Raw genomic sequence first — 25300 nt, forward strand, 5'->3', positions numbered from 1 at the left:
GGCTGGGTCGTCAATATGGCCAAAAGTCACCTGACCCCCTCACAATCTCTAGAATATTTGGGGGCCAGGTTCGACACAGACTCGGGCTATGTATACCTACCCGAGCTAAGGCAGGGCAAGCATCAGAATCAGGTCCGTCTGCTCCTGAGGATGCCCCGCCCGCGAGCTTGGGACATTGTCCAGCTGCTGGGATCGATGACAGCCACATTGGAAGTGGTGCCCCGGGCGAGAGCGCACCTGAGACCTCTACAGTTTTCCCTACTTCAAAGGTGGTCTCCATTATCAATGCAGACTTTCTTGGCTCCCTACGGCCCGACTCAATATGGAGTGGTGGCTCTCGGACAGCATGCTGCAGCGAGGAATGCCGCTGGCACTCCCCAATTGGTGTCTAGTAGTGACAGATGCCAGCCTGAAGGGCTGGGGCACACATTGCAAGGGGAAGCATGCCCAGGGTCTATGGACACCCGAGGAGTCAGAGTGGTCCATCAACCGCCTGGAGTTGAAAGCGGTGTTTCAGGCGCTTCTGGCCTTTCAAGTGACCCTGGAAGGATTGGCTGTCAGAGTGATGTCGGACAACACGACAGCAGTGGCCTACATAAATCGACAAGGCGGCACTCAGTGCAGAGCACTGGCTGCGCAGGCCGAAATTTGCCACTGGGCCGAGCTGCATCTTCAGTTTCTGTCGGCAGCTCACATTGCAGGTCAGAGCAACGTGCAAGCCGATTATCTAAGCAGGCATCAGATCGATTCAGCAGAATGGGAACTAGCAGACGAAGTATTCCTGCAGATATGTGCCAAATTGGGCAAGCCCGTGATGGATCTTATGACGACAAGTTCAAATGCCAAAGTCCCGTGCTTCTTCAGCAGACGGAGAGATCCTCACTCGGCAGGGTTGGATGCCTTGACTCAGCCCTGGCCTCCAGGCCTACTATATGTGTTCCCTCCGTGGCCCTTGATAGGGCGCGTGCTCCGGATTCGGCTGCACCCAGGAGAAGTGGTCCTCATCGCCTCGGATTGTATGTGGACCTCCGACAGATGCTAGTGGAGGCTCCCCTTCCTTTACCTCTGGTACCGAACCTGTTGTCACAGGGCCAGGTAGCCATGGAGGACGCCTGCCGCTTTGGTCTTATGGCATGGCGATTGAGAGGGCGCAATTGAGGGACAAAGGCTAGTCAAACAGTCATTTCCACTTTCCTGCAGGCCCGCAAGCGTTCCACTTCCGTGGCTTATGCCAGGATTTGGCGCCAGTTTGAGTCTTGGTGTGCTTCAAAAGCGATCACACCCATGCGGGCTCCTGTCTCGCCGATTCTGGACTTTTTGCAGGATGGTGTACAAATAGGCTTGGCCTATAATTCCCTGCGGGTGCAAGTGGCAGTGTTGGCCTCCCTTCGTGGTAAGGTTGAAGGCGTGTCTTTAGCTGCTCATCCAGATGTGGCACAGTTTCTTAGTGGGGTGCTTTGGCTCCGGCCTTCCGTGCGAGCACCCTGTCCAGCTTGGAACCTGGGGCTAGTTTTGAAAGCCCTGCAGGCTTCTCCTTTTGAGCCACTTCGGCGAGTATCGGAGAAAGATTTGACGCCAAAGGCCGTTTTTTTTTGTGGCCATTACTTCGGCGAGACGGGTGTCAGAGCTCCAGGCGCTGTCCTATAGAGACCCATTTCTGCAATTCTCAGAGTCTGGGGTCACGGTTCGGACTGTGCCTTCCTTCATGCCTAAGGTGGTTTCAGCGTTTCACCTAAACCAGCCTATTTTCTTGCCCTCCTTTGATAAGGAGGAGTTTCCAGAATCTTTTGGGCAGTTGCACCTGTTGGATGTGCGCAGGACTCTGCTGCAGTATCTGCAAGTTACTATCTCTTTCAGGATCTATGATCATCTGTTTTGCTATCAGGTCCTCGCAGAGGGTCTAAAGCCACTATTGCCCGCTGGCTCAAAGAAACTATCTTTTTAGCTTATCTGCTTGCCGTCCGGTCTCCGCCTGTAGCCTTTAAGGCGCATTCTACCAGAACGATTTCTTCCTCTTGGGCTGAAACTGGAGCACTCTCTCGTCAAGAGATATGCAGTGCAGCAACATGGGCTTCTAAGCTCTCTTTTGCCCGACATTACAGGCTGGATGTGGCTGCTAGGAGGGATGCGTGTTTTGGAGCACAAGTGCTAGCGCGTGATGTGACCTGTTCCCACCCTATATAGGGATTGCTTTGTTACATCCCATTGTAATGGCTTCATCTGCTTGATGACAAGGAAGGGAAAATTAGGTTCTTACCTTGGTAATTTTCTTTCCTTTAGTCATAGCAGATGAAGCCATGAGCCCTCCCTGTATGATTGTATGCTGTGAACCTGTTTCAGGTTCTGTTCTTGTTTCCTGAAGTTCCTTCCTTGGGAGAAAGTTGGAAAACAGTCTTCAGGATTCATGTTCACTTATAGGAGGATGAGTCCATTCCCTCCAGTTTATGTTTTGGAGGATGAGTTTATTCCCTCCAGGAGGTTGCGTGTATCCCCTCCAGTTATACAATAAGGAGGACGAGTTTATTCCCTCTTGGAGGATGTGTTCATTCCCTCCTTTTTAGTTCATGCCCTTGTTAAGGGGCCATCGTTCGCTGTGAGGAAAGTTCATGTTATTCCCATTGCGGTTTGCCATACTGCGTTGGAAGCTTCAAATACTGAAGAGGCAGTGGAGCTGGCTGGCCATGAGGCACTGTGAAAAGTTGTGATCTCTATCTCCCCCTGCTGGTTGATGGACACAACCCATACGTAATGGCTTCATCTGCTATGACTAAAGGAAAGAAAATTACCAAGGTAAGAACCTAATTTTCCCTTATTCACATAATACATGTAGATCACAGTTGGTATTCTTTCCTTGGAAGATGCCCACCAGTTTTGTAGTGATGTTTTACCATGACTAACTTATGTGAAAAGAGCTTGGAAAGAAGGGAGGAAGATAACAAAAGGGAGGAAGATAATAGAAGATGTGCCTTTTATTATTCTTAATTTGAAAGTCCTGTTGAATTCCATTTCAACTTTTACAAATTGTTTGAACAGCTGGAGATAGCACTCTACTCTCCCCACCCCATGTGTGGAATTATAAACTGGTGTGAGGGCTGTGTTAGTGAATAACATTGCTATGCAGTGGATCTGGCCTCTAACGTGAAAAAGATATAAAATGGCCAGGAGCCACTCATTTAAGCATCAGGGTACACGTTTTACTGTGTTCACTTTATCATTGTACACCATCACCTTCTCTCTCACCTATACACTTCTTGATATCTTCACTTTTCCTCTCCACAGTACCACCTGACTTTCTCACTTGTTTCCTTTTCCTCCCCATACACTAGTATTAGCAACGCCTTCTCTCCGGCATCAGCAATTTACTTTCCCTCCCTCCCACCCACAGAATGACTTCCGGCTGACATTGAATTGGTAAAGCAGCGCTGCTTACTCCTGCGTTGGCTTCTATCAGAAACTGGAACGCATTGGCCCCTGCAGTTTGTCAGGTGCTCAGGTTCGTAGCGTGCGGACTCTGGAGCAATCGTGAACCCTTGGGCTGCTGACGAGCAGCAGGCAAAATCCACCAACCAACACTGGGCTAGCACACCGGCAAAGGCAAGGACTGCAGACGCAGACAAGCGAGCCAGAACCCACTGGACTGGAACACCCTGGACTGGAATACACTAGACTGGTACGCACCGGACTGAAACAAACGAGACTGGAACACATGGGACTGCACCTAGGCTTCACCTACACATAGCCGCCGTTCCCCGGGGGTTGAACCCCCGGGTGCAGGCAGCCGGCAGGACTTGGAGGAAAATTGGTACTGGAACTAGCAGGCAGGAACACCAGAGAACTCACACTAAACAAGCCAGACCACAACAGGGTTCAGGATAGGAATCAGGATACAGGATTTCCAAACAGACCGGACTGAAGCAGGAGGGGTACTGAAGCAGAAGCCAACCAGCCCCATCAGAGGAAATACAGATACTATATCTGGGAGAAGGACTTTGAGACAAGCTTGACTGACCAGGGTGGGGCAGAAGCCCAAGGAGACAAGCTTGACTGACCAGGGTGGGGCAGAAGCCCAAGGAAACAGGGAACCAGGATACAGCAGTGCCCACAGGCTAACTGCACAAGGGGTTCAGGGTTACACAGGCAGGAAGGAAAGGGAGCCAACAGAATAGGATTCCAGATACAAACAACCAAGGAATACAAACTAGGAACATAATCTATGAAGCAAGACAAGGCAGAGGTGCTCACTGCACCAACACTGACCTGGACCTTTGGTGTTTGCAAAGGCCCTGAATGGAAGAACACCACTTCCTTATCAAGGGCCTGACTGATGATGTCACAGCTACAGGACTCAGGCAGAAAGCATACTGAAGCACAGAGAGGCTCAACACACACAGGTGCAGTATAGTGGAGTAATTAGAGCCACGCTGGAAGCAGCCAGCACACAGAGACAGAGGCAGAGCTAACTCAGGCAACACACACAGGTGCAGTATAGTGAAGCAATTAGAACCATGCTGGGAGCAGCCAGCATACAGAGACAGAGCTAACTCAGGAAGGACAGACAGAACCCAGCTCAGAAACTGACCCCCAGAAATAAGGTAAGTCTTAGAGGGGTCACGACCACAATTGTGACACAGTTAAGAGGCTGACCGAATTAAGGTTTCGGTTACAGTACCAAAACTGACCCCAAATCTGTTTTCTGACCAGTTTCGGCTTAAGGGTTATTTTCATTTTTGGCTTTGTCTCTTGGTTTTGGCTGAAAATGATCATGTGTGTTTTTGGAAGCCAAAAATAGAAACATAGAAACATGACGGCAGATAAAGGCCAAATGGCCCATCCAGTCTGCCCATAGTCTGTAACCCCTATCTCTTCCTTTTCCTAAGCAATCCCACGTGCTTATCCCATGCCTTAAATTCTGACACAGAAGGAGACTTAAAGTTTGTTTTTATTAGCTGCTGTTTGTATGTGGAGGCTATTTTCTTGGAGGTAAAATAAGATTTTTATTTGTTTAAATTATGTTCTGGCTTGAGTGGGGGAGGGTTAGCAGAGGCATGCAGATTATCTCTGACACATTGGCTCTCATTGGTTCACATTCACACAACCAAACTTGAGTTTTCAGCATCTGCCAAAACCAGGTGGTTGCTTTTGTGGTAGTTTTGGTTTTGGTTGAAACTGAAAAAAAGCTGTCAGTAACCCTCTACTGCAGTTTTAACTTAAGAAGGAAGCTAGCAGAGGAGCAAGGAGGAAATGGATTTAGTATGCTTACTCCCTTTTTAGTGGAAAGGCCATAGTGTTTGGGAAGAGAAGGACTACCATAGCTGTCCCAGACTCGTTTCCCTTATACAGACAGCCAGATTTTTGTGGCATATTTCTTTCATGGTACACCAACTGGGAACTGTGATAAATATTAATAGAAAAATGAAACCCGACAGCCATAGCACAGCACTATCCAAGAATTGATCAATGTGGATTCTGAAATGTAGACCATAAAGATGTAATTTCAGCATAAGCACCATTAATGTGCACTAGACTAATGGCTATTGTGTGTTCACAGTACTCTCAGACCAGTTATCTGCTTTGAATTTTGTGGATGTGTGTTGGCATATATTTTATATTCTTGCAACTTACTGTGCTGTACTTTTCTAAAAATGTATACCAAGTTTGTTACATTGACTAGTTAAAATCAATAATTATGGAAACATTATCCCTTTAAAACTTTTTGTCATTGCAGGCTCCTGATAAAAGAAAAGCATTAGAAGAAACAAAAGCATATACAACTCAGTCTTTAGCCAGCGTTGCTTATCAGATCAATGCCTTGGCCAACAATGTGCTTCAGCTTCTGGATATTCAAGCATCCCAGCTGCGGAGAATGGAATCATCCATCAACCATATCTCCCAGGTAGGGTTAAAAATGGAGTGTCTTAAGGGATAACGTTATGTGGGATATTTCTTGAGTTGAGTCGTTCAAAGTTTTGTTCTTCTCATCCGACAGCAGGAACTACTGATAGCGCACAGCCTCTTCCAGGTCTGCCTCCAACTCTTCTATAGTGCTGTTTTAGATTCAGACTCTCTGATCAGGGTCTGAAGTGATTGCGCTACCCCATCCTTACACATTTGTTTCCAGTATGTGTGGGGATTTTAAAAAGGAAGTGATGCACTTGACTCTAGGTGTATTATTTGGATTTGGGTTTCCTTCTTCCATTCAAGGGTGTTAACCAACAGCAGTCCAGTGCACATACTTCTCTTTTGAATTTAGTTCAGTTCCTGGCCTGAGATCTTAAGTCATATGATTGAATGCTTAAATTGGCCTTGGAGCTAGGAGTAACTAACCAGCGTTGAATAGTTTACTTCAGGAATGCACGGCACGCTCCCTGTTGTTTAGAAAATATAGATTGTGTAAATTTGGGGATAAGGCGGGAGGGTTGCTAGCGAGGCTGGTGAAAGGCACACGGAAGCCCCATTACATCGCAGCGATATGCAGGCAATCAGGGGGGATCACCAATAATCCAGACGAGAGAGCACGTATATTTCAACAACATTTTGCCCATTTGTATAAAGGAGAGGACAACGAGGGAGATATTAAAGAGGCCATAACAGCATATTTGGACACAGTTAACATGGGGAAGATTCCCTTAGAGCATTTAGACCCCCTAAATAAACCGAGAGGCAAAAGAACTTCAAAAAGCAATAAGCGCACTGAAGATGCACTCTGCACCGGGACCCGACGACCTCTCCGGTGAATTCTATAAGATGTTGAAGCTGCAGATCTTGGGACCCCTAACTGAGTACCTTAATGAAGTTGTAGAGACAGGCCGATTCCCACTGCATGCCAACACGGCCCTCATAAGCTTAATACCAAAAAAAGGGAGAGATCCACTGCAACCTAGTTCTTACAGACCAATCTCATTGATTAACGTGGAGGCCAAGCTCTTGTCTCGGATTTTAGCAGACAGGCTGGCCCCATTACTATCACAGCTGGTGGAGGAGGACCAGGCCGGATTTGTCGGGGGACGTCAGTCAGTCCTCAATGTGCGCAAACTTATCCTGGCCATTTTAGCTGATACTGACACAAAATCACAAAGACTGGCGGTGAGCCTTGATGCAGAACGGGCATTTGACCGGGTGTTGTGGCCCTTTCTGTTTGAGACTCTACGGTGGATAGGTCTCACGGGATGGTTTTTGTAAGCTGTCACTACGCTATACACTGACCCCCAGGCCATGGTATTAGTCAATGGGATAAGAACAGAAGGGTTTGAGATTCGGAAAGGGACACGACAGGGTTGCCCACTGTCCCCGCTGTTATTTTTGTTGTCCCTGGAGCCCTTGCTGAACGAGATCAGAACACATGAGCAAATACAGGGGATCAGACTCCATAAACACGTGATCAAGGTGCTGGCATATGCCGATGATTTGTTGCTACTCCTGAGTAATCCTCAGACATCTCTAGGGCACCTCCTGCACACGGTTCAAAGGTATGGTAGGCTTTCGGGCTTTAAATTAAATCTCGCCAAATCACTGGCGCTGCCTTTGGACCAGGGGCTGCGGCATGATTGGAAGGATTTATTCCCACCGCAATGGGCGGAAGGTCAGATTTGGTACCTGGGTGTGGTCATTCCCTCTGATCTGGGGCTATTATATGAGAAGAATGTAGTCCCAGCTCTGACGGAAACACGGCGTCTGTTACATCTTTGGGGTACCTGTCCACTCTCTTTATCAGGTCGCATAGGACTAGTTAACATGATGATAGTCCCTAAATGGCTCTGTCTGTTCCAAATGCTGCCCTTATACTTAGAGAGAGGAGCTGAGCTGGCTCTTAATAAATTGATACAGGTGTTTCTGTGGAGAGGGCAAAAGCCTCTGCTCCCTCTGCATATAATACACAAACCGAAGGACCACGGTGGGATGGGTCTACTTAATATAAGATACTTGACAATAGCATGCTCGATGAGGCATATCAGAGATTGGTTAACAGGGCATCAGGAATTTTCGAACACACAATTGGAGCAGGCACTCTCTCCCATAGTGCATCTGGGGTGGTGGTTGCATGCATCTGGCAAGGGAGTCACAACCAAGCTTGGAAACAATCCATTAGTTCTGTCAGCAAGAGCAGCTTGGAAGTGGCTTTGCAAAAGACATTGGTTTAAATGGACTACAACACCCTTTTTACCTCTGTTTCACAACCCGTATTTCCCGGAAGGATCATCCTCCGTGGTATTTGCCCGTTGGCGGAGGAAAGGGATTCATTATCTGTGCCAGCTGCTGTCAGATGAAGGTAAAGTGCGGCCCTTCCAGGGGTTGCAAAGAGAATTTAATCTGCCCGGGACGGACCAATTTGCGCACTTGCAGATCCAGCATTACATGGTAAAATTAGGATGGACTAACTTGAGTGAGGACGTGCAAGATATGTTGAACACAGCACTGACACTGGGGGCTCAGAACACAGTGCCTTTGAGGTTTCACCACAGATATCTTCAAGACTCCACAGAGGACATTGACTATCGAGGCAGAGCGCAGAAATGGGCGACAGACCTGGCAGCGGAAGTATCAGATGAGATTTTGCAGACCACCTTGTCCTTTGCTTTACATACCTCAGTATACACCTGATATTGGGAATTACAATATAAGTTCGCTCTACATTTCACCAGCCAGAGCTTCCAAGGCGGGGTTTGGGGGCACTGGAGCCTGCCCTCGCTGTGACCAGACCTCAGCCGGACTTGGGCACATGTTCTGGTCTTGCCCTCGGGTTGTGAGATTTTGGTCTCAAATATTAGCTGAGACCAAACGGTATTGGGGCTGCAGCACTATACAGAGACAACCACTGCTGCTGTTTGGAAGATACGAGTGTGCAGGGTTTGCCCCTCCAGGTCTAAACTCCTTTCTTCATAGAGCAGTGCTGGTCGGAAAAAAGACCATCCTGCTGAACTGGAGAGAAAGCGGGGGCCCCTCCTTGGGGGCCTGGAGGGCACACATGATTGAGCTTTTGAAATTGGAACGATGTGGAATTACAGATCTTTCCTCTGTGGAGGGCAGAAAGCTGGAAAATAACCTGGGCGAATTTTTGAGATACCTTACAACCAGCAGCAAGAAGTAGAATTCTAAATTGAGAGACTGTGTAGGAAGATGAGAAGACTTGAATACCTGTGCTTTGTATAGTAGGTTTATAGGGGTGGGAGAGGGGTGGAGAAAGGGTTCGAGAGAGAGGGGGGGGGGAGAGGGGGGTATGGGAAGGGGGGTGGGATAGAATATGTTGGAAGCACATCCTTTGTTAGAAGAGTTCTTAATATGTTAATTCCTTAAAAGAACCGAGCAAAATTGTACACTGTTCATTTACCTGCTATCAATAAAAATGATTGAAACATAACTGCACAATCCCCATACCCTGCAACTGCCATACCACCCAGAGTATTGCACCTGCACCCAAATATATCCCCTGCAATTGGTACAGTGTTCCCAAATTGCCCTACCCTAAATCTGCCTCCTGCAAACTACCCCACAGAAAAACAAAGCAACCCCCCTCAAAAAAAAAAAAAAAACCCAAACCCTGTAAATTACTCTACAGGCATTCCCTTTTACCTTGCAAATCTTCCTTATGCCAGGAGAAGTCAACATGAGAACCTGTCATTTGCCTTTTCCTTGTACCTTACCTCTGGAACTCCCTTCCTAGCTTATTAATGAAATGAATCATCTTATACTACATTAAAGAAGGAGCTAAAGACTGCTCCCATCTGGTCCGTCTGCTCTTAATACTCTGTTTTTCTTTATTTCATTTTGACTCTAAACCACCTTGCTTATCTTTATGAAAAACGTTATAGAAGAGTTCTGAAAAAAAGATAGACCTGCATGTTGTACCTTTTGGCTCAGATCATGTCTTTCTCCCAGCTGAGACTCCTTTCAGGGTGACTTTATGGGTGGGTTCTGGACTGGTCTGACAGGACTCAAGGAAAGGAAATTAATATGCAAGTCCAAATTTCACTTTACTTCCCTTTTTAGGCCTCCAGTTGATTTGGAACTGCCTTGTAAAGGGTTATGGTACCATGCTTGGTGTTACGTCTGTGCTCACCTCGCCCTCTGGTGGCCAGAACCGGTGGCTGCTATGAACTGCTATAGACTGTCTTGCTGTTCCTGCCCGTTCCAGACTTTAACCCAGTCCGAATCTTCCAGGCTGCCAGATTTACTCTTCTTGTTTGTCCCTGATCAGCACCCGTAGCTGCCTGGTGATTGCTGCAGCTGAAGCCTCAGCTGCTGCTGGGCTTATTAGCCATTTGGAACCTCTCTGCCTTTGCCTTTGCATTGCGTCTAAGGCCCTGGTGTGTTGGTGCTTTTGCACTTCAGCCTGAGTTTGTTTCCTTGCTCTAGTTCTTGCCTGAAGTAACATAGTAACATAGTAGATGACGGCAGAAAAAGACCTGCACAGTCCATCCAGTCTGCCCAACAAGATAACTCATATTTGCTGCTTTTTGTGTATACCCTACTTTGATTTGTACCTGTGCTCTTCAGGGCACAGACTGTATAAGTCTGCCCAGCACTATCCTCACCTCCCAACCACCAGCCCTGCGTCCCAACCACCAGCTCTGGCACAAACCGTACAAGTCTGTCCAGCACTAACCCTGCCTCCCAACCACCAGTCCCGCTGCCCACCACCGGCTCTGGCACAGACCGTATAAGTCTGCCCTGCCTCCCGATCTTGACTAAGCTCCTGAGGATCCATTCCTTCGGCACAGGATTCCTTTATGCTTATCCCACGCATGTTTGAATTCCGTTACCGTTTTCATTTCCACCACCTCCCGCGGGAGGGCATTCCAAGCATCCACTACTCTCTCAGTGAAAAAATACTTCCTGACATTTTTCTTGAGTCTGCCCCCCTTCAATCTCATTTCATGTCCTCTCGTTCTAGTCTTGCCTGTTCTAGTTAGTCTATGTTTAGTTTAGGGTATTGCTTGTTTACTGTATTGCTTGTTTCCCAGTCTTGTGTCTTGTTTGTATGTCTTTGCCTAGTTCTGGGTTTATCTGTGTTTATTCCCTGCTTCAGTGGCTGCTTGCAGCTTTCAGTTGTCTCCTGTCTAGCTGTGTTTGTTCCCTGTTTCAGTGGCTGCTCGCAGCTTTCAGTCCTGTCCTTTAGCCTATCCTTTCCCTGCCTTGCTGTCCCTGTGCTGCCTAGCTGTTATCCAGTCCTGCCCTGTCCAGTAAGTCCTGCCGGCCACCTGAAGCCTGGAGCTCAACTCTTGGTGAAAAGTGGCCAGGTGCAGTGAAGCCTAACTGTCAGAGATCTGCCTTGTCTCTAGCGTGGGGTGGTTTTGCCTGCCACTGCCCCTCCTCGGCAGTGGTCCAAGGGCTCACAAACCCAGTTTTGAAAATGTGACAGTTGGTTTGTTAAATACGTAGCTACGCCACTAGTGGCTAGAATATATTATGAGAAAAATAACCAGGAAAAACATTTTCCTCTTCCTTAGTTTTTCATTTCATTTTGGGCTATTCAAGGAGCATTTTGCTTATTTTGTTGTCTGGCCATCCTCACCCCTCTCCAAATATTTTCATCCAGCCCTTTTCTCCATCCTGACAGCCTCTTCCAATGCCTGCCTTGTTTCCATGTAGCTCAATGACACCTTTACTTGAAGGGCCTAAGCTGGTGGTACAAAACAGTGTCAGGCATTACGTTTTAGAGATCCAAACTACCTGGTACCCAATGATATTTTTTCAGCCCTATAGTGTATGAAAGTAATTTGTGAAACAATTCTCTAAACTAGGTTTTTACATTTTGTGTCTGTTATGCACAAAGTTTTTTTTTTTTTTTTTAAGGAAACTAGTGCATGCATGCCTTCAATCACGCCTTCAAAGACGTGAGGCAAAACTTCCCTTAGCTGAATCCTTGTTGACTCTGTCCCATTAAGCCATGTTTGCCCAGGGCCGCCGAGAGACAAAGTCGGGCCCGGGGCAAACACCCTCCCAGGCCCATCCCCCCTCCAGGTCTGCCCCACTTATCCTGCTCCTGTCACTGTGCACGTCAAAATTCCCCAAGGCCCGGCGCTAGCATGGTTTTCCTGTTCCTGTGCGTGGCAGTGCCACAGAGCGGAGTCCTTCCTGCCGCATCCAAAGAGGCTGTTTGGACACGGCAAGAAGGAAGTACTCTGCGGCGGTGCCGCAAATGGGAGGAGGAGAGCAATGCTAGCACCAGGCAGGACTTCTTGGATGCCGGGCCCTGGGGAATTTTGACCCCTGCCCCCCCTCTCGGCAGCCATGTGTTTGTCTCTGTTCAGTAATTTTATTCTTTAATAGTTTCCATTATTTTGCCCGGCACTTATGACAGGTTTACTGATTTGTAATTTCACACATCACCCCAGAAACCTTTTTAAAAATTGGCGTTGCATTGGCAACCTTCCAATCTTCAGGTATTATGGATGATTTTAATGACGGGTTACAGATTATTAACAGCAGATCAGCAATTTTATGTTTGGTTTCTTTATTTTATTTATTTGTTGCATTTGTATTCCATATTTTCCCACCTATTTGCAGGCTCAATGTGGCTTACATCTTACTGTAAGGCGATCGCCAAGACTGGTATGGAAACAAATACAATTTGATATTAGGGTCGGGTAAGGTTAGTATATTCAGGTGCCTAGGGATCGAAGATAGGAAGTAATATATAATGTCCAATACAGTCTATGGTTTTGCTGTGTTGCAGAGTAGAGGCATCTAGCTTAGGTCGGTGGGGAATGCTTTTCTGAATAGGTAGGTCTTTAATGATCTCCTGAAGTTTAGATGGTCGTAGATTGATTTCACAGTCTTTGGCAGTGTATTCCACAATTGTGTGCCTATGTAGGAGAAGTTGGATGCATAGGTTAGTTTGTATCTGAGTCCTTTACAGCTTGGGTAGTGGAGATTCAAGTAGGTACGTGATGCTCTGGTTCTGTTTCTGGTTGGGAGATCAATCAGGTCTACCATATATTCTGGGACTTCACCATAGATAATCTTGTGGACCAAGGTGCAGATTTTGAAGGTGATACATTCCTTGATTGGGAGCCAGTTAAGTTTTTCTCGAAGGGGTTTGGTACTTAAAAAACGTGATTTACCGAATATCAGCCTGGCTGTCTGGAGTTTCTTTGTGAGTTGTTCTTTACATCCTGCATATATTCCATTGCAGTAACCTGCGTGGCTTATTACCATTGATTGTATCAGGTTGCGGAAAATTTCCCTCGGGGGAAAAAAGGTTTTCTTTCACTACTCTAGGGTGTATACCATCCAGTCCTGGTGATTTACTACTCTTCAATTTGTCAATCTTGCTCAGTACATCTTTCATGTTCACTGAGATCTCTAAGTTCCTCATCATCATCACTCTTGAAACTAAATCTTTTACTTCTTCTTTGGTAAAGACAAAGCAGAGAATTCTTTCAGTCTCTCTGCTATGACCGTGTCTCCCTGAGTGCTTCTTTTACGCCTTAATGATCCAATGGTCCCACAGATTCCTTCACAGGCTTTCCATGTATTCAGTTTTGGAGGCCATATCTTGCTAAAGATGTAAAAAGACCTGAAGCGATGCAAAGAAAAGTTGCAAATGTTGTATGGGATTTGCATTGCAAACTGTACAAGGAGAGTCTTGCCAACCTGAACATGAATTCCTTGGAGGAAAGGAGAAACAGGGGTGACATGATAAAGATGTTCAAATATTTGAAAGGTATTAATTTGCAAACAAACCTTTTCTGGAGACGGGACAGTGGTAGAATTAGAGGACATGAATTGAGGTTGAAGGGAGGCAGATTCAGGAGTAATGTCAGGAAGTATTTTTTCAGGAAAGGGTGGTAGATGCGTGGTAGATACGTGGAATGCCCTCCCGTGGGAGATGGTGGAGATGAAAACGGTAATGGAATTCAAACATGCGTGGGATAAACACAAAGGAATCCTGTTTAGAAGGAATGGATCTACGGAATCTTAGCAGAGATTGGGTGGTGACACCGGTAATTGAAGAGTAAAACCAATGCTGGGTGGACTTCTACGATCTGCGCCCTGTTGGGCTGGAGTGTAAATTTTAAGGAGCTTCAATATTAGATTCAGAACTTTTAGTACAGGAATAGTGCTGGGCAGACTTTTACGATCTGTGCCCTGAGAAAGGCAAGGACAAATCAAACTCTGGTATACTTGGTGCACGCGGATCAAGTGGGATTTGTCCAGGGGAGATTTGCATCTGCTAATATCTTAAAAGTAAGCCACATCCTGTTTGAGTGGGAGGCAGGGTACACAATTTTGGCAAGCCTCGATGCAGAGAAAGCATTTGATAAGGTGGTGTGGGAATATCTGTTCTGGGTGCTGCAGCGTTAGGGGGTCCAGGGGGCTTTTCTGAGCTGGATTAGGGCCCTCTACAGCAACCCAACTGCCCAAATCATTATCAATGATGTTCTTACAGAAACGCTGTCCCTTAAGGGAGGCACTAGGCAGGGCTGCCCCCTATCCCCCCTGTTGTTCATACTAACATTGGAACCTTTAGCAAACAGAATTCAGCAAGACCCAACCTTAAAAGGGGTTTCAGTGGGGGGGAGTACAAGATTAATTTATTTGCAGATGACATGCGCTTGTTACTAGACGATGCTTCCACCACACTGCCACGAGTCATGGATATCTTCAGGGATTTTGGAGCGTTCTCTGGCCTTAGCATTAACTTTGGGAAGTCAGAAGCACTTCCTATTAGTTATCCGTGTGTTAGTAAGACACTACCGGACTTCCCTTTGACTTGGGCTCGGGAGGGCATTAAATATTTGGGAGTTTACATAAGTGCAGATCATACATGAATATATAGGAGAAATGTCACTGGCTGGAAGTGGTTAAAAAGCTTTGTCATCAATGGAAAGACCTCCCAGTGAGCTTCATGGGCCGCATAGCTTTGGTCAAGGTGGTACTGCTCCCGAAGGTACTCTATCCACTTCAGATGCTTCTGCTGTGGGTCCGCAAGTCTGAGGAGGACATGTTTCGGGGACTGGTGGGAACTTTTATTTGGCATTTGAAGCGGGCGCGGATTTCCTATGCGAAGCTAACCCATGATAGAAAGCAAGGAGGCCTTCGGCTGCTGGACTTGAGGGCCTATAATGTGGCAGCTTTAATGCGTTGGATCCAGGAGATACATTCGGGAACGGGATTTTTTGCCCCGGTTGACTTTTGGGGGAGCTGGTGTGGTCATAATGATCCATTTGTGGTCTTAGAAACTGGAGTGGGGGGCTGGAACTGGGAGGGGAAACCCGTATATGTTGGCACTGCAGCGGGCTTGGAAGTGGTGGAGAGGACATGGAGGGACGGTTAAGGGTCCTAGCCCATTTCTGACATCAGGAGATGATGATTTCCCTGCGGGGATGGGCACGTCAGTGTTTCAGGCTTGGAGGGGGAAAGGTTGCAACTGGGGAACAGTTTAGGCAATTGGGAGGGGACACATTTTAGTCTTTTGATCAGGTTAGGGGGGCTTGGGGGATCCCTAATCCTCAATTTTTTGCCTACCTTCAAGTGAGGGATTATGTATTAAGGGAGGAATGGAGGCATCGGTTGTTAGTGTGATTTACGCAATGGGATAAAATCTTTATGCAAATACCTTCCCACCTCAACAGGCTATCACAGTGATAACGATTGATTCGGGACACTAAAAAGGCTTGTCACATGTCACCGTTAGCAGAGATATGGAGTGTGGACACAGGCAAGAGTGTTTCTAAGGAGAGGCTGGGAGAGGTATCTGATGGCCTTTACAGGGTTACCCCAAATGCTGCTCTGCAGGATATTCAGTATAGCATCTTATACAAAGTGCACTTCCTTGTCATCAAGCAGATGAAGCCATTACATATGGGTTATGTCCATCAACCAGCAGGGGAGATAGAGAGCACTCAAACTTTCACAGTGCCCTCTTGGCCAGCTAGCTCCACTGCCTCTTCAGTATTCTCTATCTCCCTTAGCAGGGTGGCTGCAGCTTGTTCGAGCTCCAGAAAAATCTGCCGGGAGGTGGTTCCTGGCTTGCCAGTTGTTAACCGGGGTGTTGGAGGCTATAGCAGCTTCACTTTAAAGGCACATAGGTTAGCCCTTTCCCTGCCTTACCCATACCTCTGTGGATGTGGACATATTGCCTTGCTTTCCCTGTCCTTACCCACCAACAGTGGATGCAGGCATATAGGTTCGCCCTTTCCCTGCCTTTCCCACTCATCTGAGCCTCCGGAGTCTTCAATATCTCTGCTTTCCTCACAGCTTAAAAAAAAAAAAAGTCGCGTCGCGTTTTTAAACGCAGAGACGCTGGAACAGAGGTTTTTGACCTGATTTTCAGCAGGATCGTAGTTGTACACTAGATCCTTTGAGGTAAGAATGTTTTCCAACTCCTCTGGGGTGGGCCCGCGATCGGGGCGATTTTGGCGCGAACCGCCATTTTGGATTTTACCGCCGTTTTTCGGCGATGGCTGCGGACAATGTAAATCGCTGTTCCACTTGTGGCAAGCGCAAATCAGCAGCAGGGCTCTGTACATCGTGCTGTATTGGCGTAGGAGCCGGCCCGAGCATGGCGAGCGATGTTTCTTCCCGCTCTGAGCTGGCAGTGGGCGCCATTTTGCTTACACCGCATGGCGCGGCCTCCGTGGACACGGAGAGACCTGAGCCGGGTGGGGCACCTCGAGATGAGGTTATTTCAGGAGTGGCTAGCACCGGACAGGATTTGGGTGCCCAGGGTGAGATTTTCTCCCCGGATTTTGTGCTTTTGCTGCATAAAGCATACATGATGAAAAGAGCCCTCCCTCAAGGGTCGCCTGAGGCTCCTCTGATTGCCCCCCCCCCCCCCCCCCCCGATGGATTCTGGCCTGGGACTGCCCAGTGAGGCTTTTTTCCCGGATGCTTGGCCTATAGATAAGCGCAGAAGGGTTAATTCCCCTTCAGATTGTGGTGCACCTTTCCCCCCCCCCCCCCCCCCCCCCCCCCCCCCCCCCCCCCCCCCCCCCCCGTGGTCGGGGTGTGAGGATTCGGAGAACTCTGACAGACGTTCTTGGTCTGAGGAACCAGAGTCAGGTGCGGATTTACCACAGGATCTGGATGATCCCTCCGCGGTGAGGATTTTCCACCGTGATGAGCTGCCAGCGCTTATTTCAGATACCCTGCAGGCCCTCTCAATTGAAGATCCTGACAGTGGCATGGCCTCCTCGGGTAATCCCAGGATGGCTAGTACCAAGAAAGCTGCTCGGGCCTTCCCTTTGCATGACTCCATCCTAGAGCTTGTTTCGGCTCAGTGGGCTGACCCCGAGGGACCTTTGAGAGTTTCCAGGGCTATGGGGCAGTTATACCCTCTGCGTGAGGGACATATGGCTCGTTTTCAAATGCCTACAGTGGATGCCCTAGTCACTGCGGTGACAAAGAGAACTACCCTCCCTGTTGAAGGAGGTGTTGCCCTGAAGGATGTTCAAGACCGTAGGCTGGAAACAGCGTTGAAACGGTCCTTTGAAATTGCAGGTCTCACTGTTCGGGCGTCTGTATGCAGCTGTTATGCTGTGAGAGCCTGCCTAGCTTGGCTGCAACAGGCAGTGGCTCAGCCCGGAGATGGAGCGGAGCCCTTCTTGGATGTGGCTCCGCGGATGGAGGTGGCCTTGTCCTTTCTGGCTGATGCCCTTTATGACCTTGTCAGAGCTTCGGCTAAACAAATGGCAGTAGCAGTGGCGGCTCGCCGTCGTCTGTGGCTACAACACTGGGCAGCGGACATGGCCTCTAAGCAAAGGTTGGTGAAGTTGCCTTTTCAAGGACTTCTCCTATTTGGTGAGGAGTTAGAGAAAATTGTGAAAGGCCTGGGTGATCCAAAACCCCAGCGCTTGCTCGAAGATAGGCAGAGGCCTTCCTCTAAGGGCCAGGGGGTCCACTCCTCGTACAGACCTGGCTTCCGTGAAGCTAGAAGGTACCGCCCGGGGCGTTCTGCTGGGTTCACTTCACGTGCCCGTGGTCAGCAGAGGAACTCCTTTCGCTCGGACAAGCGTTCCGCAGCCGGTGGCTCAAGACCAGGAGTTCAGGGGTGACCCTGTCAATGATGGTGTGCCGGCCCTCTCCTCGATGCCTGTCATCAGAGGACGGCTTTCCCTCTTTGTCGAGGAGTGGGCCAAGATTTCCTCAGATCAGTGGGTTCTGGACCTGATCAGAGATGGATACAGAATAGAATTCAACGCCCCAGTAAGAGACGTGTTTGTGGAGTCCCGATGCGGTTCTGCCGTCAAACGGGCGGCGGTGGAGGAGACTTTACAAGGTCTGATTCAGTTAGGGGCAGTGACCCCGGTGCCTCCCGCCGAGCAAGGCTGCGGCCGATACTCCATCTACTTTGTGGTGCCGCGAAAAGGTGGGTCCTTTCGCCCTATTCTGGACTTAAAAGAAGTGAACAAGTCCCTGAGAGTGCGGCATTTCCACATGGAATCCCTGCGCTCCGTCATTGCGGCGGTTCAACCAGGAGAGTTTCTCACGTCTCTAGACCTGAAAGAAGCTTACTTGCACATACCGATTTGGCCCCCGCACCAGACGTTTCTGAGGTTTGCGGTGTTGGGAAAACATTTCCAGTTCAGGGCCTTGCCTTTTGGCCTCACCACAGCTCCCCGAACCTTTTCGAAGGTAATGGTGGTAGTAGCTGCTTTTCTCAGGCGAGAAGGTATCAGGGTTCACCCGTACCTAGACGACTGGCTCATCAGAGCAGACTCTGTAACAGAGAGCTTACAAGCTACAGCCAGAGCGGTCTCAGTACTGCAATCTCTAGGCTGGGTCGTCAATATGGCCAAAAGTCACCTGTCCCCTTCACAATCTCTAGAGTTTTTGGGGGCCAGGTCCGACACAGTCTCGGGCTATGTGTTCCTACCCGAGCCAAGGCGGTGCAAGCTTCAGAATCAGGTCCGTCTGCTCCTGAGGATGCCCCGCCCACGAGCTTGGGACATTGTCCAGCTGCTGGGATCGATGACAGCCACGATGGAAGTGGTACCCTGGGCGAGAGCGCACCTGAGACCTCTACAGTATTCCTTACTCCGGAGATGGTCTCCTATTTCTCAGGATTACCAATGCAGACTTACTTGGCTCCCTGCGGCCCGTCTCAGCATGGAGTGGTGGCTCTCGGACAGCATGCTGCGGCGAGGAATGCCGCTGACGCTTCCCGTTTGGTGCCTAGTGGTAACAGATGCCAGCCTGAAGGGCTGAGGCGCACACTGCAAGGGGAAGCATGCCCAGGGTCTAAGGACACCCGAGGAGTCTGAGTGGTCCATCAACCGCCTAGAGTTGAAAGCGGTGTTTCAGGCGCTTCTGGCCTTTCAAGTGACCCTGGAAGGATTGGCTGTCAGAGTGATGTCGGACAACACGACAACGGTGGCCTATATAAATCGACAAGGCGGAACAAGGTGCAGAGCACTAGCCGCGCAGGCCGAACTGATTTGCCAGTGGGCCGAGCTGCATCTTCAGTGTCTGTTGGCAGCTCATATTGCAGGTCAGAGCAATGTGCAGGCCGATTATCTGAGCAGGCATCAGATCGATCCAGCAGAATGGAATCTGGCAGACGAAGTATTCCTGCAGATCTGTGCCAAATGGGGCAAGCCCGTGATGGATCTAATGGCGACAAGTGCCAATACCAAAGTCCCGTGCTTCTTCAGGAGACGGAGAGATCCTCGCTCGGCGGGGTTGGATGCCTTGGCTCAACCCTGGCCTCCGGGTCTACTTTATGTGTTTCCCCCATGACCCTTGATAGGGCGCCTGCTCTTGCGGATTCGGCTGCACCCAGGAGAAGTGGTCCTTATCGCCCCGGATTGGCCAAGGAGACCTTGGTATGCAGACCTTCGACAGATGCTCCTGGAGGCTCCTCTGCCGTTACCTCTGGTACCGAGCCTGTTGACTCAGGGACCGGTAGCCATGGAGGACGCCGGCCGCTTTGGTCTTACGGCATGGCTATTGAGAGGGCGCAATTGAGGGATAAAGGTTATTCCAATAAAGTTATTTCCACTCTCCTGCAAGCCCGCAAGCGGTCCACTTCCGTGGCTTATGCCAGGATTTGGTTACTGTTTGAGTCTTGGTGTGCTTCCAGAGCCATTGTTCCAATGCGGGCTCCTGTCTCGCCGATTCTGGACTTTTTGCAGGAAGGTGTACAAAAAGGCTTGGCCTATAATTCCCTGCGGGTGCAGGTGGCAGCGTTGGCCTCCCTGCGTGGTAAGGTGGAAGGCGTGTCTTTGGCTGCTCACCCAGATGTGGCACGGTTTCTTAGAGGGGTGCTTCGGCTCCGACCTCTAGTGCGAGCACCCTGTCCAGCTTGGAACCTGGGGCTAGTTTTGAAAACCCTGCAGGCATCTCCTTTTGAGCCGCTTCGGCGAGCATCGGAGAAAGACTTGACACTGAAGGCCGTTTTTCTGGTGGCCATAATCTCGGCGAGACGGGTGTCAGAGCTCCAGGCGCTGTCCTGTAGAGACCCATTTCTGCAATTTTCAGAGTCCGGAGTCACGGTTCGGACCGTGCCTTCCTTTATGCCTAAGGTGGTTTCAGCCTTTCACTTAAACCAGCCTATTTTCTTGCCCTCTTTTTCAGAGGAAGCGTTTCCAGAATCTTTTGGGCAGCTGCACCTTTTGGATGTGCGCAGGACTCTGCTGCAGTATCTGCAAGTTACTAACTCTTTCAGGACTTCTGATCATCTGTTTGTTTTTCTCTCCTCGCAGAGGGTCTCCAGCGTCTAAGGCCACTATTGCCCGCTGGCTCAAAGAAACTATCTTTTCAGCTTATCTGCTGGCCGGCAGGGTTCCGCCTGTAGCCTTTAAGGCACATTCTACTAGAGCGATTTTTTCCTCTTGGGCTGAAACTTGAGCACTCTCTCTTCAAGAGATATGCAGTGCAGCAACATGGGCTTCTAAGCTCTCCTTTGCCCGACATTACAGGCTGGATGTGGCTGCCAGGAGGGATGCGCGTTTTGGTGCACAAGTGCTAGCGCGTGGTGTGGCTTGTTCCCACCCTATCTAGGGATTGCTTTGTTACATCCCATACGTAATGGCTTCATCTGCTTGATGACAAGGAAGGGAAAATTAGGTTCTTACCTTGGTAATTTTCTTTCCTTTAGTCATAGCAGATGAAGCCATGAGCCCTCCCTGTATGATTGTCTGTATGCTGTGAATCTGTTTTTCAGGTTCTGTTCTAATTTCCTGAAGTTCCTTCCTTGGGAGAAAGTTGGAAAACAATCTTCAGGATTCATGTTCAGTTTAAATTTAGGAGGATGTGTGATTCCCTCCAGGAGGCGTGTGTGTTCCCCTCCACTTATACAATAAGGAGGATGAGTTTATTCCCTCCAGGAGGATGTGCATTCCCTCCTTTACGAGTTCATGCCCTTGTGATGGGCCATCGTTCGCTGTGAGGAAAGCTCTTGTGATTCCCATTGCAGTTTGCCATACTGCTTTGGAAGCTTCAAATACTGAAGAGGCAGTGGAGCTATCTGGCCAAGAGGGCACTGTGAAAGTTTGAGTGCTTTCTATCTCCCCTGCTGGTTGATGGACATAACCCATACGTAATGGCTTCATCTGCTATGACTAAAGGAAAGAAAATTACCAAGGTAAGAACCTAATTTTCCCATCACCAAGGAGAAAGGGAAGATTGTGGGATGATAACGTGCAATAAATGCAAGGCAAGCGTGGGAATCGTTTTGCACTCCTTTATGGAGTGTCCATCTTTACATTCTCTATGGTCAGGAACGCTGCAGGTTATTGAGGATATTTTATAGTGTGCAGTTGAGTGGACATATTCAGCAGTGCTGATGGGCTGTGTGGATTCACTGCGAGCTCAGGAGTTAGGAGACGCTCAATGCAAGTTTATCTTGATGGCTATCCTGCTGGTAAAGAAATGTATTTTGCGGTCTTGGGTTGGTACCAAGCCCCCAGCTATAGCCTTGTGGAAGAATTTCATGCAGGAGGGTTCTCACCTCGCTTAAGTACACCACCTCTTTGGGGCATAGACAGTATCAGGATCTGTGGGGGAGGGCGCTTTCTACACTCCTGCAGGGGGACAACATGGATGAGGATGTCATGGTGGACGGACAGTGAGACGGAGGGGTAGTGGGGAAGAGGGAGGCAGGGGTCGTTTGCCTAGGGGGGGATTTGCTTTGTTTTTATTGTTGTTGGTGTTTTGGGGGGGTAACACTGGGGGAGGGGGAGAAAGAAGGAAAAGTCATGGAGACTACAGGCAGTTACAGTTTGTACCTATATAGTATGTATTACTTTGCTATGCTGTAACAACTCAGTACGTTATAGAAAGAATTTTTTTATGAACGTTTCCATGCATCAATAATATTTAAAAAAAAAAAAAAAAAAAAAAAAGTATCACATACCATGTAAAATGAGTTTATCGTGTTGGGCAGACTGGGTGGACCGTTTTGATCTTTATCTGCCGTCATTTACTATGTTACTATGTGTGCCCATAGGCATATGTATGCAGACATTGCCTAAACCCTGTTTTGGAAATACTTTCCATGGTTTCTATAAAGTTTGTTTTTTTTATTGCTAAGAGAATGGCAGTTTGCATTGGCTGGGAATAGTAAACATGGCTTCTGTGGTTATTTATTTCCTTTTCTCCTTATATTTGCTCAGGTTGCAAATATTCTTGTGGTTGTTAACCTCCTGTTAACCTGCCTAGCTGCTCAAACTTTGTTCTGATGCAGCTATTAAGGGAGTTTTTGCAATCTCATCCATCACACTCCTTTCAACAGACACCTACAGAAGACCCAAAAAAAAAAAAAAAGATGCTCTCCAGTGTTGTATACAATAAGGTAAAGATGGGTTCATCTGTCTATTAGCCCCTCCCTTTTCAGTCAGACTACCCAAAAGTAGATCAGTTCAATAGAGCACATGTAAAATATAGTGGTAATCAATTGGGTTAATCCATTGGGCTGTTTTTATACTTTTTTTTCCCCTAAAACAGCATGTAATCTCGAATATCTTTATTCAGGCAGATATTCTACACAGAACTATCAAATTTGTCATCTGTTGTACATATTTTTAAAAATGTGTGTTTAGGATTACAACTTGCTAAGGTTGGGGCAGTGGTTCTGTTAGTTGACTGGTTCAAATCTCTGCTACTGCTTTGAATACTAGTAGGTAACACTCCTGTGCTGCTATTGCTTTATTTAATTACTAGTTGCTGGGGAAAAAATATAGCATTCATAACAGCAGGGTAACGCCCTTTGCTCTTGAGTGCTTGTATTGAATGGAAAGGCAGCTTTTAGCAGTTCTGATACATGAACTGTTTGTTAAGGACTCTGAACAATGGCTGCATTGTAAAGCCTATCAGGAGGCTCCAGTGAGAACCCTTGTGTTTCCCTTGACTGTTTGTGGCTAATTCCTGGAAGTAGCTAAAAATTCTAAGGAACAAGGATGACTGACTTTTTTTAAAGTGAACATATTATGCTCTAAGATTAAAATATAGTAAGACTATTGCAAGTCACACAGATATTTTTGATGAAGCTAATCTGTCCAAGCCTCTTGAATTCCTTGGTGCTTTGTCAACAGTTTTTTTTTTTGTCTTCCGTCAGGACCGATATGCCCATATCACCCCTCTCCTCAAGTCACTTCACTGGCTTCCGATCAGGTACCGCATACAGTTCAAGTTTCTCCTACTTACCTACAAATGCACTCGATCTGCAGCCCCTCATTACCTCTCAACCCTCATCTCCCCTTACGCTCCTACCCGTAACCTCCGCTCACAGGACAAATCCCTCCTTTCAGTACCCTTCTCCACCACCGCCAACTCCAGACTCCGCCCTTTCTGCCTCGCCTCACCCTATGCGTGGAATAAACTCCCTGAGCCCATACGCCAAGCCCCCTCGCTGCCCATCTTCAAATCCTTACTCAAAGCCCACCTCTTCAATGTCGCCTTCGGCACATAACCATTATACCTCCATTCAGGATATCTAGACTGCCCCAACTTTACATTTTGTCCTTTAGATTGTAAGCTCCTTTGAGCAGGGACTATCCTTCTTTGTTAAACTGTACAGCGCTGCGTAACCCTAGTAGCGTTTTAGAAATGTTAAGTAGTAGTAGTTTTCCAGCCAGATGTATGATAATATAATACTTAGGGATCCAGTTTTACTCATAAAAATTTGGAGCTACCTTGAATATTAAAATTTGTATTTAGTGTAATAAGGAGGAAACACCTGGGAAGCATAAATTTTTGTAACTACTGAGAAAGTATGCATATGTGATAGCATGAACAAGGGCAGGGCTGGAGCCTGGATAAAGTGGAGCCACACAGCAGGTTAAGCTGAATAGAAAATATTTTATTAAAAGGTGTCAGGTAGGGGGAGTATTGTTTGGCTCACAGGTAGAGAAGAAAACATAAATTAGTTTTTAGATGTAAGAATGTCCTCTCATGGCCTGCTTCTGCAAGGCCACAGCATGCATTACTGTCTCTCAGCAAATAACATTCACCGGCCAGCTTCCAGTCAGTTCATAAATACAATTCTGTAAGATTCCATTTTGAACTTGGTTTAACTCGGAGCCATGGCTGCAGTTCAGAAGTACATGGTGGAGACGTATGCAGTGGGGCTTTGCTGCTCCCCTCTGGGCCATCTCATCCTAGCTGGGTCCAGAGCTTTTATACTTCCTGGCCCCACCCCTCCCATGTTACTTCCCTCTGGACAGGACTGTGAGTTTTAAGGTGTTTTCTGCCACTGTGTTGAAGTGTCATTAAGGGGCAGTGGTAGCTTCCTATAGACTCTATATCAGCATAAAACAGTGTTGAGAAGACCACGTGATGCTGTGAGTGGAGCAGTCGAGTTCCTGCTTGGCTTCAGAGATTCCCTTCCTTAAACCATTTTGTTGTACTCTTTACTTTGGACAGTGAATCTCAGTAGGCGGGTGAGCACAGTACTTGTGCCTGGACAAATTTTTATCCAGCCCAACTGGTTCTGTGTCTTCAAAACCGGCAAGAAAGGAGACAGGACCTGTAGAGGTGAAGACAAATGGCACCTATACAGTGCGAGGATGCGTCCTCATTTTCCAATGCCCAGCTTCTGCAAATTACAGTGGTGGTTTCCAAAGTGGTGGAACCGCAATTTGGGCCAATTTTACTCCTTGCTGAAGCCTCTAAATGCACTGGGGAGCAGGAGCAGCAGGTCTCAGACCTTAAAGGTACCTCATGGACCAGCTACAATCTCCACTCCGGGTCCAAGCATCAAAGTTAGGTGACCTTGAGAATGGGTTGAGTCAGAATGACATCAGATTCATTGGATTGCCTGAGAACATTTCAGACCTTGCTCTCCCAGTATGCTTGAAACTTGGCTCACAGAGCAATTTCCATTGCTTACCACCCATGGCCCATTTTATTTGGAAAGAGT

The 25300-nt window shown here is 47.9% G+C and overlaps 1 protein-coding gene across 1 annotated transcript in view; it reads left to right on the forward strand.

The window, feature by feature from the left end:
* LOC115467686 (abl interactor 1) overlaps positions 1-25300 on the forward strand; it is a 244673-nt gene that overhangs the window by 61133 nt on the left and 158240 nt on the right. Inside the window, exon 2 of the mRNA XM_030199283.1 lies at positions 5726-5893. Within this exon, the coding sequence (XP_030055143.1) occupies positions 5726-5893 (168 nt within the window). The remainder of the gene's footprint in view (positions 1-5725; positions 5894-25300) is intronic.

This window comes from Microcaecilia unicolor, chromosome 1 (assembly GCF_901765095.1).
Source record: "Microcaecilia unicolor chromosome 1, aMicUni1.1, whole genome shotgun sequence".
Classification (NCBI taxonomy): Eukaryota; Metazoa; Chordata; class Amphibia; order Gymnophiona; family Siphonopidae; genus Microcaecilia; species Microcaecilia unicolor.